At 44.0% G+C, this 18,944-nt stretch overlaps 1 protein-coding gene across 1 annotated transcript; it reads right to left on the reverse strand.

Moving 5' to 3' along the window:
• Positions 1–2,061: 2,061 nt before the first annotated feature.
• Positions 2,062–18,935, reverse strand: LOC127189612 (cytochrome c oxidase assembly protein COX15 homolog). The gene is made up of 9 exons (XM_051146609.1): positions 18,769–18,935; positions 17,481–17,671; positions 15,019–15,141; positions 12,083–12,269; positions 9,036–9,203; positions 7,210–7,291; positions 5,445–5,599; positions 3,896–4,009; positions 2,062–2,701 (listed from the first exon to the last, which is right to left on the reverse strand). Exons 1-9 carry the CDS (start codon positions 18,856–18,858, stop codon positions 2,570–2,572), a joined length of 1,242 nt encoding a protein of 413 aa, XP_051002566.1. The 5' UTR covers positions 18,859–18,935; the 3' UTR covers positions 2,062–2,569.
• Positions 18,936–18,944: the final 9 nt, after the last annotated feature.

Raw genomic sequence — 18,944 nt, forward strand, 5'->3', positions numbered from 1 at the left:
GGGGTTTCTTTTTCTGTGGGTAGCTTGTTAAGGTTCTATTTTAAGACAGCTTTGTCTTGTTTTATATCTCATTAATTAGGCTGTCACTGTAGCATTTCCCATTTATTTCATTATTTTTGTTTGTGATGCTGTTATTATTGAGGGATGGAGGAGAATCATGCACCAGCAAGCCATTTTTAGTTTTTGAAAATCTGAGCATGAACAGATCATTGCTTCCATTTTTAAAAACTAAAAACCTGAGTTGAAGATGTTCTGAGTCTTAGGATGCTTAATCATGCACTCCTGACTTTAAGAAGAGCTTGACGATGTGTCTACTCTTGAGCCCCTCCTTAAAGCAGGACAACTGCTGATAGACCCCCCCAGCCCCTCAAGTGCCTGCTAGTCCACTCCTCTGTTGAGTAACTTTCCATGTACTGTAACACAATACCTGAGATCATTTATTAAGAGAAAGGGCTGTTTCGGGTCACATTTTTAGAGGTTCAAGCAATAGTCAAAGTGTCCCTTTGGCTGAGCCTGTGATGAAATATACATTGCAGGCACGTATAGCGAAGTAGATGCTTAGCACATGGTCAGGATGCAAGCGAGGATGGAGTTAGGAGTCTCGCATGTCCTCCAAGGACTTACAGAGCTTCTATGAAGCTGTGCCCACAAGGGTTCCACCATCCTAATAATGTCACTATGGGGACAAGCCTTTAACACATGGGCTCTTGGAGGACAGGAAGGTCTAGAAAATGTGTCATGTGTTAGAGTAGTGATGCGGTTACCCTTATGTGGAGGCATAGCTCTGTGTTACATATGCCCACATATAACCCACCTTCCACCCAAGGACTGGAAGGAGGGCTGCAGATACACTAGTATTCTAAAATCATGATAATCAAAGCTAGTCTTTGGCAGTCACTAACCTCAGTGTAGGTAATAGACAAACATGTGGGCCAGTGGCACAGCTCTGCAGGTAAAAGCACTTGCCACGCATGCCTGGCAACTTGAGTTGACCCCAGAACCCACACAGAGATGGAAGGAGAGAGCTGACTCATAGGGGCTGACCCCTGGTCTCTACATGCACAAGCATGTATAGTGCATACCCCCATCATACACACACAACAGTAAGTAAATTCTTAGAAAGATTAAATGATGTCGTAACTCTTACCATCATGAGGATGGTAAAAGAAAAAAATTAAATCCTGGGTTAGCTGATTGAAAAGTTGTTTTTTTTTTTTTTTTTGGTTTTTCGAGACAGGGTTTCTCTGTGTAGCCTTGGCCATCCTGGACTCACTTTGTAGACCAGGCTGGCCTCAAACTCACAGCGATCCGCCTGCCTCTGCCTCCCGAGTGCTGGAATTAAAGGCGTGCGCCACCACGCCCGGCGATTGAAAAGTTTTAATTGCCTTAAAACAATTGACAAAACTGCTGACAGACTGTTGAAAACATTAAAGGAAATTTATTTAATCCTTTAAGTGTGCAATGGCTTTTTCTGAAATAGACATTCAGGACATAATAAGTGTAATTTTTCCACCAATTTCTGCTTTCCTCATATTTGGTATATATGTAGTGACAGTCAATTAAACAGATACAAAAATAGTAAAAATAGTTAAGATCTCTGTTCACCAGGACCACACAAATATGATGCCATTAAATAGCTAAACACTAGATCGTTTCTGTACATGCTTAACTGTAGTAAGAGAAAAAATACAGCAAAGCATCTGAGACTTGCTTGTGGCTGTGCAATGTGATTTGGGCTGGCTCCTCCTGCTCCTCGGCTGCCTGCCTCTGACTGAAGGCTGTGGGTTTGGGGATGAGAAGCAGCTGCTGTGCAAAGGTCTGTCAGAGGCAGGGATGGTGGAGTAGAAATTTGGCAGGAGCAGGAACAAGCTAGCAGAACTTCATAAGGACCTAGGCCAGCGGTGTCTAAACTTACATGCACTGGAGTCCCCAGGGAACTTAAAAATCAGCCCACTCCTGTTCCGGGGGCTCATGACTTAGGATGAGTCTTGAGTTCTGAAGTTGAGGGCCCTTCTCAGTGCAATAACACAAGCCCAGCAGGGCCTGGGATATTTTACACATGGCATATATTAACACACACAGACAAAGAAGAATGTTCACTTCACAATCTAGCTAGTTAGCTGCTCTTAAAAACCAGAGGTTATGACAACCCTAGACCTTGGTAACAAACCAACATTCAGTTACTTGTCAACTGGTCGAGTAACTACTGGGCTGCCTGTTCTTGAGTCTGCCGCTGTCATCACTAGCCTGACTTGTGGACGGGACTCTGCAGCACAAGGACACAGGAACCCAAGGTCTTCCTAAGGCTAAGAAAAGCCAGACTGCGTATTAGGAAGCAGATGATGACGATAGACACTTGTTTATGCAACAGATTTTAAAGGGACCCTCTGTTATAAGCATCCTTTGGTGACATCCTTGATCCAGTGTCCATCTCTAAACAGTTTTAGAGGCTTGACCAATTTGGAAGCCATGTGGCATGTCAAGGCCACCCTCATAGAAAAGGCTAAGCTCTTGTGCTTGCTGAGAATTCCCAAGGCAGTCTCGAGCCTAGGGACTAGTCTTCTGAGAGTTATTTTGGGACTCTTCGGAGTTCATTCATGAGCCAAAGGGCACCACTGAGCAGAGCCAAGGAACCTGACTGGTGTGTGGCAGCCAGAGGAGTTGGAACGTACAGAAGCAGAGTGCTGATGCCCAAGGTCACCTGTTGCAAAAGAAAGAAGAAAAGTAGTAATCCTGAAAGTGCCTGACTGTGGACAGCCAGATACACATGCCTCTCCACTGTTTCATCATTGTGTTACAAGCGCATGTATTTCATGTCCTAAGCAAGCAAGGGTAAAATAATGAAATTCACTGTGCAATCAATTGTGGTGCAAGCAATCCTCGTCCCTCAGTCTCCCAAGTGCTAGGATTATAGGCATGAGCTACCACACCCAGCTTCTACCTGGTTCCTATTCTCCATTGGTAGTTATGATTACTGGTTTCTATATGCCTTACTTTCACATATATGGTTATTGTTTGAGGCAGGGTTTCACTGTGCAGCCCTGACTGGCCTAGAACTCACTATGTAGACCAGGCTAGTCTTAAACTCACCTGCCTCTGCCACCGAGTGCTGGGAGGTAGAGGTGCATATGGTTTTATGCTGTTAAAAACATATTGTCTGTCACTTGCTTTTTCTTAAAACTGCTGTGCAGTATTCCACAGGAGAGACATACTGTGGTGGTTTTAGCTTGTTTCCAATTTTTAATATCACAATTCTGAGTTTCCTCACAAAAGCTCTTAGTGCATTAGTTTTTCTCAGGCAGAGACAACTGTCAGTTTTCTGGACCAAAGCATTATTTATTATATATGTTTTATATGTAATATACATTATATTGTCTAATTGTCCTCTGGAGAAAGCTATTATAGACTCGTGGTCTCACCAGGGGTATCCGATGTGTCCATTTTCCTATGCTAATAACATTATCTCTTTGTCTGCTCCCTCCACATGCAGACCTCAGCTCACTGCAGAGTGACAAGCGGGAGATGGAGAGGCGGCTCAGTGGTTAAGAGTGCTGGCTGCTCTTCCAGAGGACCTCAGTTCAATTCCCAGCATCCACATGGCAGCTCAGAACTGTCTGTAACTGTAGTCCCAGGGGATCCTATACTCTCTCCTGGCTTCCATGCATGCATGAGGCGCGCAGACAGGCATGTAGGCAAAATACCCATAAAAATAAATGAATAATTAAAAAATGAAAAACACAAAATGGTATTCATTATTTTAAGTTCCTCTTCTCTAATATTAAGAAGCTGTTGTGTTTATAAGCCTTGTCATTCCACTTGTGCCAACAGTGTATTGACAACCTTTATCACATTAGTAACTTTAAGGGATGCCATCAGATCAAGAAGGGCTTTGTACCTGTGCATATGCCAAAGCTAGCAGAGTCACTGCTGCCATCTTGGTCCTTCGAGGAAGGGGGATTCTCCGGGACAGGAAATAGAGCATTGTAATGGCAGTGACAGACGTGATTCCCTATGAGAAAGAAGATCATCATGTGCTGTGATTTCAGCCACACTAACCCCCACACATCTCAGGGACCAATGAGCAACCAGGAAGAACTTTACTAGTCACAATGCCATTCTACCCCAGTTGTTCCCCATTAGCATTGCCACTGTCCTCTTCTGCTCAAATAGAGGTGGCACTGTCACCCAGGGCACTATCTGAGTGTGTTTACTGCTTTATACACACTTACCTTCCCTCAGAGTCTTGCTTTTTAAATTAGACTTTGTATCCTTAGCTGTAATTTTATATCTAATTTTACAGTTTTTCAAAGATTCAGTTTTAACTTAGGTGCATGGGTGTTTTGCCTGTCTGTATGTGCCATGTGCGCGTGGTGCCTGAGGAGCCCAGAATAGGGTGTTTAACCTGTAGAACTGGAGTTGGTGTGAGCCCCCAAGTACGTGCTGGGAACAGAACTGGGGTCCTCTGCAAGAACAACAAGTTGCTCTCAACCACTGAGCCATCTCTCCAGCCCTAACTCCCGACTCTTAAAGCAGGGCTGACCTTAGCACACAACAGATTTAATTTCTGTGGAGTGTGAGTGGCGGGGATGGTAGTTCTTCCAGCAAGTAAGAAGAATGAAACACTTGGTTTCATTTATACCGGAATAAGGGTCTGGGCTTGGCAACAGGGTTTCTCTTCTCCACTCATGCCAGAGAGAATGTTTTCTCTCATGTTTGTCTACACATTTCATAAGGACTATGGGGACAGACCCCATCACACTTAAGCTAAAATACTGTGCAGGGTGGGGACTGAGGCTAGCTTGGAGGGTCAGCCCCAGCCCATGGATATGAGTCCTCTCTACATCGCCCTGTCGACCAGTCCACAGTGGGCACGCCGCATCTGATGACACTCACTCTAGAGGTTCCATTTCTGCTGGTCATGTTTTAAGAATGCTGCAAGAGAGTCTGGGGGTCTCCTTTGATCTCTCTTTAAATGTATCCTAACGGCTAATATTAGCTTCTGGTTTTAAAGCTTTTCTCGGATCTACCAGTCATCCAGGTCTTCCACTTGGGCCCTGTGACCCTACCCTGCCTTCTTCAACTGCACTAATGCTTCCTGGGGTCTCCCGGGTACAGTTCACCACACTCAGGATGCTAGCCGGCCTTTGTGCAGCTTCCACACCGTCAGTACCTATCGGCTGACATGAACTGAGAAGTATTAACGAAGCACCCCCGGGCTCCTCCATAGTCTGTTCACTAGTTAACCGTTCCCGCTGAAATGACACCTAGATACGTTCAAGATTGATTTGAAGCTAGAATTTGGGTGTAATGATGACAAAAATGTCAGATCAGACAACTGGTCCTACAGTTACTCCTGCCCTGCGGACGGCAGCCATCAGTGCCTCACTCCCACTCCTGACGCCTGTGGGCTCCCTCTGGCCAGCAGCACAAACCAGCGCACTTACCAGCAGCCGGTGATCAAACTGCACCATGGTAGGATTCTCAAACATGTTCTTCAGCATGGGAGAGAAGGTAAGGAGGTCCTCCGGGATCCAAGAGTCTCCCATTTTGGGGAAGGAGTTGTAAACCAGCCCAGCATCCAGCCCAGCCACAAAAGCTCCTGTATGCCAAGATACAGAGGACTTACTAAATGAAGAGCAAGTGTTAGCTCTGAGTACAGAAAAGTGCCCGCCCCAGAGCACACAAAAGCCTGGAGGATTATTAGACAAACAGGCCATCGGGGCTACTCAGGTGGAGAATGCACATACAATCACCACAGGACTCAGCGGCACCTTGAATCCGTATCTGCTCTCACAGCACGACTCCAGTGTGTGTCTGAGAGGTCAGACACTGTGGTCCTTCTTTTTGACTCTGTGTCCATCCTGTCCCTATCTGCCGCTGACCTATCTTGGATATTTAGGACTTGCTCCCTCACTCCCCAGTCTCCGCTCACACACTGCCTTGCTAGAAGAGCCCCCTCCACGTGACGTGAGTGGGCGCTCTTCTGCTCCATTCCTTTCCCCTCATCCTGCTTTACTTTCTTCACAGCACTGTTACTGGATGTGTTTTTGAGCATTATCTGTCTTTCTTCCCAAGGATGCAATAAAGATTTGTTGAAGGAGCAAAGAAAATACAAAAAGAAAAAAAAAAAAAATCACAACCTGAACCCTGGGTACGCACAAAAGGAAGGCAGGTGTGCATGAATGCATGACAGGTCCATTATGACCAACTCACAAGATCACAATGCACATTACATAGAGAAGCGGAGAGCGGAGAGTCAGGGTAGGGCAGGCTCCTGGTTTGAGCGAATGCTACTGTCATCACTGAGCAGCACTGTGCATCAGAACTTTCTGTGATAAAGAGAGTGTTCTGTGCGTCTCCTGCAGTATGTTAGCCATGAACCCCATGTACCTGCTGAGCATGCATGCGGCTTACGTAACTGAATCAAAGTTAAATGTTATTTAACCTTAATCTAAGTTAACCACATGGGGCTTCTAATTCCCTTATTAGATAATGCCTTCCAAGGTGAGAAAGGTGAGGTGAACATAGGATTTAAGAAAGAGAAACCCAGAGCTAGGACAATGGAATGGCTCAGTGGTAGTTGCTCTTCCAGAGGACCTGAGTTCGTTTCCCCGCACCCACTTTGGGTGGCTCCCAACTACATCAAGTACATGTCCAGTGCCCTCTTCTGGCCTCTGTGTATACCTGCACATACATGGCACACACTCACATAGACACACGTGTGCATACACATAAAAAAATTTAAAACTCTAAGGAGTTTTTATTTAAGGTCTATGTTAGTCTCAGCTCCAATGACCTTGTCATCTTGGACCATCACTAAGGACGGGCCACCTGTCTGACCCATTCTGGTCTAATGTGTAACAAGGCTCACATCACACCACAGCTTTTACTGCAGGCCAGGCACTGTTCTAAGCACTTCACGTACATGACTTTCAGTCTTCGTCTCTGTTTTGTACACAGCTTGCAGTTCTTAGGTGACGCTAGAAATCAATCTGAACTTGGGTAGTATGGGTTTAAGGAGCTGCTCAATAGTTCTGTTCAGCAGAATGGACAGAAGGAGCGGAAAACAGAGGGTAAACGGTGGGTGTGAAGGAGCCAAAGGTGACAGGAAAAGATGAAGAGGCAGCATGAAGAACAGAGCTTGTTTAGGCAAGAAATGCTGCTCCGACCAGAACGGAAATGCAGCGTGTACGTTGGGATGAGCCCTACCTGAGAGAGCCGTAAGGAACACCAGGCCTGCTGTTCCACCAGCAAAGCGTCTCAACCACAGGAGCTGTCGGGTTTCGGGCAACTGAAAAGGATAATGACGTAAGCTGTTTGGTAGGAACTGTGGTGGCAGCAGGCTCTCCAAATCCAAGCCAGACAATTTAAGGTCAGACTGTCTCTATCTGCTACCAGGCATAAGTACTTCCAGCAGACACTGTTCCAACACAGGAAAAGCACTCTCAGGAGTATGTTCCAACATACTTCTATTTCGTTGTTGGACATTTACTATGCATCTTCTTTGCTATTTCTTTTCCCTCCCCCCCCCCCTTTTGTTTTTGGTTTCTTGAGACAAGGTTACTCTGTATAACCTTGGCTGTCCTGGATTCTCTTTGTAGACTAGGCTGGCTTTGAATTCAGAGATGGTCCTGCCTCTGCCTTACAAGTACTGGGATTAAAGGAGTGAACCACCATGCCCAGCCTTCCCAGATATTTTAATTAATTACAATTTAAATAGCCCCCAGGAGCTACCTGGGATGGAAGGTATGACACTGTGTCACTTACCTAGCCATCATCTCAAGTTCTCTCTATAACTAAGCAGAACATAAACAAATAAAGAAGCAAATCAAATCACATTGATAAATGTTATCAGTAGCCTGCCACAGTTCAATGCTAGTGTTTGAGCATGTGTGAGTGTGTGGGTACATGTGAGTATTTATGAAGCAGTGAAGGATCATAGATGTTAAAAACAAAGAACAATTTTTCAGGAAGTAGTTGTAGATGTGGGCAATTTGTTTTATAAATTTGGCTTGAAGTCAGAGGAAAAAGAATTTTTCAGATGAAGAGTATTTACAATAAAAATGCTTCAGTGTTTGACTCTCCTGTGAACATATCCTTTCCTTCCTGGGACTTAAGCCCCTAACCCTAAATACCTATTAGATGATTCTACTGAAAACATGATATCACAACAAAATCTTCTCCATGAACAGCTTATCCAGGTCGTCCCATGATTTAATGTTTACTTATCAATTTTTAAATTAACATTTTAAGTTATGTGTGTGCATGCGTGTACGTGCGCGCACACGTGCGTGTGCATGTGTGTGTGCACATGCTCATTCCACAGCACATGTGTGGGTTTCAAAATACAACTTTGTGGCACCTGTTCTCCTGATCCACCTTACGTGCGCTTAGAAGACTGAACTCAGTTTTCAGGCCTGTTGAGTCATCTGGCCAACCCACAATCACTATTAGTAAATATTAGAAAAAATGGAAGACTTAAAAAAGAAAGAAAATATGTCCTAAATGAGTGTGGTAGCTTGAGACTTCTACTATAAACAAAGACCTCAAAAAGAAAAAAAAAGTTATATCTTGCTTTTGAGTCAAAGCACAGCTTAATACAGTGCTAGACTGAATACTGTGTCCTCACTTGAGATGACACAACTGGGCTGCTGTTCACCTGCAAAAGTTCAGATGCATCTCCTGTTCTGTTCTTCCTTGTCTTCCATTCTGGGAAACTCTGGTTGAGTTTCATCTTATTGTGGGTTCTCCTCGCCTTTTTCTTAAAAATTGTGTTTTTACCTTCCTCCTGAGATAATGTTGACGAGATATTCAGCCTCTGTATTACCGAGCAACTTCACTCTGGGTATATATGTCCCAAAGAACTGAAGTCAGGGTCTCAGAGTGCTACCTGCATATCCACGCTCACCACAGCCAAAGTGAAAGCAACGGATGCTAAAGGGAATCTGAATTTTGACTTACTAATTTTGCCTTAGAACCAGACTTTGCACTTCCCTGCCGTGCCTGCGCTGTGCAGCTGTGGAAACTGACCTTACCTTGTGCTGAGGGAGGAGCAGTGAGAGCGAGGTCCACAGGCTGGCACAGTAAAGAACGAGTGCGGATCCCAGGTGGGCTGCCAGGCGGTACTGGCTGACCCGAGGGACATCATAGGACTCGGGTTTCTCTTCTAATCCACTTTTCACCATATACCAACCCAATAGACCCTAGAATTCAAGTAGAAAGAGGTGAATCAAAGACGGCTTGACCTGTTAGGTTCTGGTTTATTCTATGAAAATTAGACTGTATGTAGAAAAAGCTAAATAAAGGCTGTTTAAAAATAATTACTGTCAAGATAGTGGGTATAAGATAAACACAAAAGTCTGAGAGGAGGTCATACAAATGTGTAAGATTTTTTTCATGTAGATTGCTTTGCCAAAATGTATTTCTACTCTCTAAAGAAAATGAAATGGGAAACTGTAATTTGTGTAGATGAAGAAATTTAAAGTGTAACTCCAAATCCCAGACTCACAAAGACTTCAGCTTTTAGGAAGAAAAGGAGGAAGGAAGGAAGGAAGGAAGGAAGGAAGGAAGGAAGGAAGGAAGGAAGGAAGGAAGGAGAGAGGGGGAAGATCTGTAAAGAAAGTGCATGTTTAAACCAGATGAGGTGGCTTCATTCCAGACTTGTCAGGCAGCCCTTGGGAAGTAGAGGCAGCAGAAGCAGCAACTTGAGTCATACTTGGCTAAAGAGCAAGTTGGAGGTCAGAGTTGACTATGTGAAACTGTCTCATAAACCCAAACCAACCAACAACCAACCACAAAACACCACCCCTCCGCAACAAAAGGCATGTCTCTGTTTAGGAAGCTCAAAGAATGTGTCATACTCTGATTCTTCGCTTTAACTGGCCAAACACCAAACTACATCAATTCCAGTCTTACTAGATAAAACACAGCCTGCCATTACACACACTGCCCCCAATCCCAAGGAACCAGGTCAAAGGGGTTTATTCTACTTCTAAAGGTAATAATTTGGTGATATTTCTTTCCCCTTCAAGATTAGCCTGGCTATCATAATTACCTGTCATCTGCATGGAAGCCAGAAATTGAAGGCACATATGGTGAGAATTCTACAGCCCAACTTGCTTCCTCCCATAACTTTGACAGCTTACATTTATAACTTCATTATTAGTATCTAATAATATTACACTCATATTTTTATTTATTTATTTATTTATTTATTTATTTATTATTGTGTATACAGTGCTCTGCCTGCACGTACACTTGCCAGAAGAGGACTTCAGATCACATTACAGATGATTGTGAGCCACCATGTGGTTGCTGGGAATCGAACTCAGGACCTCTGGAGGAGCCCTTAACCTCTGAGCCATCTCTCCAGCCCCTACACTTATATTTTATTCCATCTAATTTTGCTTAGTTACTGAAATATAAAAGTTAATGTGCCGGGCGTGGTGGTGCACAGCTGTGATCCCAGTACTTGGGGAAGCAGAGGCAGGCAGATCTCTTTGAGTTAGAGGCTAGCCTGGTCTCAAAGTGAGTCCAGGACAACCAAGGCTACACAGAGAAACCCTGTCTCAAAAACAAAAACAAACAAAAAGTTAACTTTTATTAGTGTCTAATTCTATTGTCTCAATCTTTTTAAAGACTACTTCAATTTATTTATTTATATTTTACGTATATTGGTGTTTTGCCTTCATGTATGTCTGTATGAGGTGTCAGATCCCTTAGAACAGGAGTTACAGACATTTGTGAGCTGCCACGTGGCTGCTGCGAGTTGAACACAGGACCTCTGGAAGACCTGCTGACGCTCTTAACCACTGAGCCATATATCCAGCCCATTAATCTCTTCAAATTAGCTCTTCTGAGCTAAATTAACCACCTAGTTTTCTACTGGTCAAATGTTGATGTTGGGGGTTGGTCTGATGCTATGTATCCAAATGCTAAAAATACTGTCCCCCAAGATCTGGTTGCTACCCAGAAGAGTGCACTCTCACTTACATCGGCCTTTGTTGTGTAAACCTTGCTCCCCAGTTTAAAGTTGACTGGTCAATAAAAGTAGCTAGAAGCCTGTAACTGGACAGAAGAGAAGTAGGTGAAGCTAGGGTTCCCAGGCTTGGCTCAGATGGGGACCACAAGGCCCGAGAGGGAGGCAGGAGAAGGCAGAGAGGAGGGGGCAGTGTGGACCATGAGCACGTGGCCATGAGGGCGGCAAGCAGCCCAGGCAGGAACAATTACGGTGAGTAACTTAGGGTATGGAGCTGGGAAACAGCACAACAGTTTAGAGGGTTGATACCTGCACAGTTATGGTGCTTTAAAGCTTTTATAAATCCAGAAGGTCTCCATATCTTTTATTCCAGAACTAAAACAGTCTGAAGTGGGGGAGAAAACCCAAATAGTTATTTAGGAGCAAAGAAGGGCATAGTAAACCCCCCAAAATTAATTATTGCTTTATGTTGGTGTTTCTTTGATGTTGCAACTCTATCAGCTCCTTCACATTTTGGTCCAAATCCTTACAGGTGTCTTTTCTAATTCCTTTTCTTGGCTCTTAACTTTAACTGTGAGAATCCTGCAAATCTCTTTTCCCTAAGAAAAGCCCAGCTTACATGATTTTAAACCACGTATACTTGAACATCAGTTACTGTTGTATTCAACCTTCATCCCACAACTGTTCTTTTGGCATTCCCCTATTTGTCTCTGTAGCTATTCTCTAATAGGGAGCACTCTTTCTCAGACAGTAGACAAGCTGGGAAAATGGAAGAGAACACAGGAAGAGAGCCATAGCAGGGACGTGAAATTCTACGTCTAGTGGCACGAGGTAATGAGCTTACTGATTTTAGTGTTTTATAGACAGCATCTCACTCAACAGCTACCCTCCCTAAGTGGCATTATTACTACCTCCACCTACAGCAGGGAAATCATATGGGACAGAGGTCAGAGAGCTTGCCCTAAGTAGCTCAGAGCCAAGCCCATGGCACGGAAATGCTCTTTCTTACCTAATCTATTGTAGTGCATCAAAGACTTCCTGGAATAATGACAACTAGGAAGCTCTTGAAGTAGCTCTGGTTTTCCAATCTTGAATATATCTTACCTGGAAACAGACTAAGCCACAGAGGGCAAGGACACGTCCTTTCATGGCACGGTTGAGCCAACCCTTTCTCCAAAAGTAGGCAGCAGGCAGGATGTACGCAAGGCCTACAGCTCGACCCCACATTCGGTGTGAGTATTCCATATACCAGATAAACTTGAATTCTGCCAGCGTCATGTCATGATTCAGGCTAGGTGAAATGGGAGTCAAAAATAAAGAAAGAGGAAATTATTGGGTTTATTTACTTATTTTGTGGGCATGGATACATATATGCCACAGTTGTGTGTGGGTCAGACACAACTTTTGGGGATCAGTTTTTTGTTCTCTCTTTCCACTTTGTGTTTGAGGCAGGGTCTCTTTTATTCCTACCACTGCATTATATGCTCTAGGCTAGGCTAGCCCTTGAGTTTCTGGCTGGTTCTCTTGTCTCCACCTTATACTTGTGTGTGTGTGTGTGTGTGTGTGTGTGTGTGTGTGAGAGAGAGAGAGAGAGAGAGAGAGAGAGAGAGAGAGAGAGAGAGAGAGAGAGAGGGTTTTTCTGTGTAGCCTTGGCTGTCCTAGACTCCCTTTGTAGGCCTCGAACTCACAGAGATCCAGCTACCTCTGCCTCCCCGAATGCTGAATGCTGGGACTACAGCGTGCGCCACCATGCCCAGCAGGGGCAAGCACTTTACTGCTAAGCTATCTCAACTCCGCCGTGTTGGAGGTTGGTCTGCTGTATTTTGATGCTAATTACTGCTTGCTGTCTGTGCCCCACCTGTACCTTACCTAAGAGCCTAACCTGTTTGAACAATAAAAGGCCATCACACCTGGGCAGGACAAAGGGGATAGATGTGGCTAAGGTTCCAGGGCTAAGGGAGACCAAGAAAATCTTGGGAAGAAGAGAGACCTGAGGAGAAGAGAGGAGAAGGAGGCACCAGCATGGGTTAGGTAGAGGAGAAGCATGTGGCCAGCATGGATGGAGTCTTGGCCCAGATGATAATAATTAGCAAGTATTTGGGATTATGGATGGGAGGCAGCTTGATAGAAAGTAGCAAGAACCAGATGGCATGGGATTGGGGCAGGTATGGGAAGTAGTTTAGGGATTAATATCTGCCCTGCCCCAGGTTAACTAAGGCTATTTAAAAATATAACAGGTGTCTGTGTCTTGATTGATTGCTAGCAGGTTAGAAAATACTGTCATAATAATAATTATAGGCCTAATAATAAACATTATTAGGCCATACTGGTAAAATAACTACACCACCTCCATTTGAACTTTTTTTTTCCTATTTAACTAGGAAACATTCTCAGTGTTGCAGCTTAGTAGACCTGCTCTTTTCCTCATTAGTAACATGACTCTGGGCTAAAGGTTTAGAGTAGGCAGTTCACTATACTTAAGTGAACCAAAGTCAAGAAATAGGTCTAACCATAAAGTACTTAAAGAAGCAAAAAGCTGAATAGGATACATGCTGGCTAACTGTATGCCTACTTGAAACAGGCTAGAGTCATCTGAGAGGAGGGAACCCCAGCTGATAAAATGCCTCCATATGACTGGGTTGTCCGCTAGCCTATAAAACATTTTTTAAATCAGTGATTGATGGGGTAGGGCCCAGCCCATTGTGGGTAGGGTCATCCCTGGACTGACGGTCCTAGGTTCTATAAGAAAGCAGGCCAGGGGAGCAAGCCAGTAAGCAGTATCCCTCTGTTGGAACACAGTCCAAGAATGGAGTTATGTGAGAATTCTGAGTGCTTCTAAGAAAACAAGGTAATAGTCTTATGACCTCAGTTTCTTTAAAACACAGAATTGTTTTTCAAATGTGTTTTCATGTTCTTCCCAAGTGTAAGAGGAGTGAGTTTATCTCAGCTGTTGTTATTCATATGCCTTGGAAAAACATGTTATTTTCCACATGTGGCTTACTTGTGCAATTGAACACTGTTCCAGGATATTTGATCACATTGTGAGCCCTGAGATTTTAACCTTGAAAAACCTACTTCTTGTTGTGGTATGGCTTAGCCCTAGCACACACCTTTAATCCAAGAGCTTCCTGTAAACAGGATTAAATAAAGTTAACCCTAGGTCAGGAGGCAGAGCAAGCAACCAGTTGATAGAAAGAGAACATAGGTTAAAAACCATATAGAGAGAGGAAGTTCAGAGGGCAGATAGAGACGCATAGGAAATAGAAAGGAGGATCACGGAGTTGAAGGGTATTTAAGACAGCCTGGAGAAGGAGAAAGGGCTTTTTCCTTCTAGGACCTCAGAGGAGTAGGAAGGTCAGCTGGGTGCTTCCTCTGCCTCTCTGAGCTAGCAGGTTTTCACCCCAGCATCTAAGTCTTCATTGGTAAAATCGAATGACTGGGATTTTCTTTCTTTATAACAACAGAACACCTTACTCGTATGATTCTTCTTAACCCTCAGAGTATAAATTGCCTGATGCTCCAAATAAAGTTGCATGAGACTTTAGTCTGCCTTATTTGTAGGCTCCACTCTCCCAGGTCCCAACCCCTCGGAGCAGTAAACACCCTCTGTGGCCTCTGCATTAGCTCCCGCTGCCAGGTTCCTGGCCTGCTTGAGTTTCCTGCTTTTGAGGATGAACTGTTACATGGAACTGTGAGTAAAATAAACCCTTTCCTCCCCAAGCCACCTTTCCTCATGGTGTTTCATCACTGCAACTGTAACCTTAATTAAGACAGGATATTTACTTGAGGGGCTTTGGAGATGGCTCAGTGTGTGAGAGTGTTCACTGTACAAGTGTGAAGACTTGAGTTCATATTCCCAGCACCTATCTAAAAAGCGAGGCACGGCCGTGTGTGCCTGTAACTCTAGTGCTGTGGAGGAGAGACTTGCCAGCTGTGAGCTTGGCTCTAGGTTCAGTGGGAAACCATGTCTCCAAGCATGTTACAGACACACATGTACCTTTATCACACAGATTTACCTGATTTTTCCCCCTAACACTTACATTTTAAATTCTGGAAACTGTTGGTATTTTTGGAATTCTGTTTCCCATTCTTCTTGGCTTGTGGGTGGCTTCATCTCCTTGACTAAATGCCAGTCTACCATTGAGAGGCCAGACTCTGTCAGCCTGGGATAGGAAATAAGTCTGTGAGTGCATGTTTCTAGATTATTCATAAATAGTTTACAGCAACAAGCAGCTCTGGACTTAACCTGTGGGTCTGAATTCCTTTCCTCTTCTTTTTTTGTTTGCATTGCTGGATATGAAATACAAGTTCTTGCACACACGAGGCCCTATATGCCCAACTCTCATTTCTTTATACTTTCATTTTTTTTGTTGTTTTGTTTTTTGAGACAGTGTTTCTCTGTGTATCCCTGGCTGTCCTGGACTTGCTTTGTAGACCAGGCTGGCCTCGAACTAACAGTGATTTGCCTGCCTCTGCCTCCCAAGTGCTGGGATTAAAGGCATGCGCCACCACGCCCGGCTATATTTTTATTTTATTCTCTCAATTCTTTTATTCGAGCCCCTGATTTATGTATTTATTTATTTATTTATTCATTCTCTTCTTCCCAAAAACAGGGTCTCTGAATTAGCCTAGCTTGCTTTTTACACTTCCCAAGTACTGAGGTAGCAGGCATATCCCACCATGACTGGGTCCCACTTAAATCCTTCACTAACATTTCTTTATAGACAAAAAACAATGCTTAAAATAAAGAAATGTGTAATAAATGCATAAACGACATTCTTATTTTGGTGCTAGGGACTGAACCTAGGGCCTGGCACACACTGAGTATTCATTCAACCATTCAGCAATTTGTAATATAAACTAAGACTAACAATCTCTACACCAGAAACAAAGATTTCTTACAGAAGTCCAGGTTTTATATAATATAAAAATTTGCTGCAATTTCCCATAACAGCCTATGTCTAACAACACAGCCTTTTAAACAGGACTGCAGAGAACACACATGCTTCATTAAACTTAGAAAGTAGGGGCTGGAGAAACAGCTCATCCAATAAAGTTCTTTCCTGAACACAAGCCCCAGAACCTATGTTTAAAAAGACAAAAATGGGCACAATAGCACACACTTGTAAACTCAGTTCTCGGCATGTAGAAACAAACAGATCCTTGGAACTCAGTGGTCTATTTGGTAAGTTCACGGTCAATGACAGGCCTTGTCTCAAAAAAAAAAAAAAAAAAAAAAAGGAGCGGCACCTAGTAATAATGCCTGAAGTCATCCTCTGACGTCTCCATGTATGCAGATGCACATGCACCCACATACACACAGACACACATGCACACACAAACTAAAAAAGTATTTTCACTAAAAGGAAGCAGGTTTCCTAAACTAAAGGCCAAGGCAAGACACACACATGATAAGTCTGGAAAACCTTATATCAAGAAAGCAAAGAGGCTATCAAAAGAGGCTTGTCGAAAGAAGCTGAAACCAGTTTTAAGAGATTTCCACCAATTAAGATGGGCGAATGTAAGCACACCATCAACACAATCCTCACAACAGACTAAGATCTATCAAAAGTATTTAAATGTATGAGTTCACAACGAAACTTTAAAGCCCAAATTCTTTATTAGTAATCTTTGGAGGATCTTGGGAACAGATTTTGGAAAACAGTAGATGAAGAGACTGAATCAAGTATACTGCGTTTTTTATAAAGACTATCATGGGGCGGTGGAACTTTCTCTTTAGAGTTAAGCTAATAAAAATATTACTGTTTTTCAATTCTAACAATGGATTCAGGCAATAGTAATCAAGACAGTTAAAATCCCCAATAGATCCCAGAATGAAAGCGCCAATCACCCATGCAGTATTTTGCCCCCTCATTCCCAGTCTGAATCTAATAAGCAACTACTCATTTGCAGGACAGATGGGGACAAAGGATATGTTAAACATCACCAGATAGTCTGGTTACCAACCAGAGGACAATGACCTGGCCTCCTTCAGTAATATCAAAACTTTGACGAAATGGGGGAGGGGAAGCCTAAATCCATAAAGTCTGTGTACAGATACGAAGATAACCTAAGAGACACACGAAGCAATTGTGATATATGTGCTTACATAAACAAACTGCAGGGGGGAAAGTTATGACAAGTCTCAACATTGGAGAGGTAAAAAAAAAATTCCGAAACAATGCCCAGCTACTAGTCAAGACTGAAACCTGTGCTTATGATAAAAACTAAGAAAACACCAGCCTGTTCTATGACAGGGCAAGCTGTCAGTTTCTCCATCTGTAAATTGAGCAAGGTAACTAGATGATGCCCCAAAGTGCCCCCCCCCCTTTTTTTTCCGAGACAGGGTTTCTCTGTGTAGCCTTGGCTGTCCTGGACTCACTTTGTAGACCAGGCTGGCCTCGAACTCACAGCGATCCGCCTGCCTCTGCCTCCCGAGTGCTGGGATCAAAGTCCCCTTTTTCCTATTGACAACCCGATTCACCAAGAGCAAATTACTCACCTGGTTACTCCCCCAAGAATAACGGCTCCAGCTACTGTCCCGCTGCACACCAGGAGCCATCGGCCCACTGCCCGCTCAGCTGCCTTCGAAGGAAGGGACACTGGGCTTTTTCCAGATCGCAAAGCCACTTCGGTGATGGTGCTGTACTGCCCTGGCCTCAGAGGACGCCTGCTGCCATAGCTGCAACCACACTAAGGAGCAAGACGGAAAAGTCTAATGGAAGAATCTGGGAAAGACCGCTACCCGCGCTCAGCCTCAATCTAGCCCTGTAAGGCTGCATTTTCACAGCTAGCGCTCTGCTTACTCACTGTCTCTCATCTGGGCTACTCGAACCCACTTCCTACTGGGTTTCTTTCTCCTCTCAGTCTCTGAATGTGCTGTCCCCTCCCCCACATGTCCTTCAATGCCTGGCTTATACTACTGGAGATCTGGGCTTGCACAGCTAGTCCCTAAACTTTTCAGAGTCTTACAACAGGTCACTCTCACAGGGCAAGGTTCCTCCTCTACCCCAACCCTTGACGCACTGCCATGTCTACCAGTGTCTCACTAACCTGGCAGCAATGCACCGCAGGTTCTGGTCAGTCTTGCTCTCTCCCCTCTCTCTACTTTTGTTTGTTGCATCGGCCCCTTACATAGCAAGACCTAATACATATTTAACAAGTGACCTGACAAACTGAATGAACTGACTCCTTTGGAGCAGGAGCCACGTGGGCATTTATGGTTTTTCTTCCTGGATCATTAACACAGCGATAATTACTAGAATTCTCCAGCTTTTCTTCACATCATAAAATACTTTTACCTTTTATCAATAATTATCAGATAAGAGAATATATGTCCTCCTTTGATTCTAACAGTAAGACTAAGAATGTGTGTGTTCCGTTTCTTACTTTTTATTACCTGAGTATCTTAGCCGAGCAACTTAAGTCTCAATTCACTTCTCTGTAGAATGGGGTTATACAGTTCCTGACTAGTCGGTGGCTTTTAGCAAAAACCAAATGTGCAAAAAATACTGAGCTTTTATCACGGGCTAAAGGTTTGATGTACATTTAAAAATTTAATCCTCACAAACACCTTGTGTAATAAGTAGTTGTCCCATTCTACAGATAAGTAAATTGAAACATAAAGGAAAAAAAAAAAAGCTAAATAAATCGGTCAGTAATATGCAACAGTGGGCAGTTATTTCCGGATGCACATTCAAGGAGGTGTCTGGACACAAGGAAATGTGCGGGCTGCTCGTTAACTTTATCCCAGCCTGGCTTCCGTGATCGGAGCCAGCAGCAGTGGGTACCTGTGCTCTGGACGCCGCCCTAGGGAGCAGGAGCCCGACACTGCAGCTCCCCATCAAGGCCTTCAGGGGCAGAAGGAGCAACCGTTGCATACTGACAGCGCACCACCTCCGCCGGAATGCCCCAGCGACGTGCGGTCCCTTTCGCCTCTGCCGAAAGGAGAAACACTTCCGGGTCA

Source organism: Acomys russatus, chromosome 5 (assembly GCF_903995435.1).
Source record: "Acomys russatus chromosome 5, mAcoRus1.1, whole genome shotgun sequence".
NCBI lineage: Eukaryota > Metazoa > Chordata > Mammalia > Rodentia > Muridae > Acomys > Acomys russatus.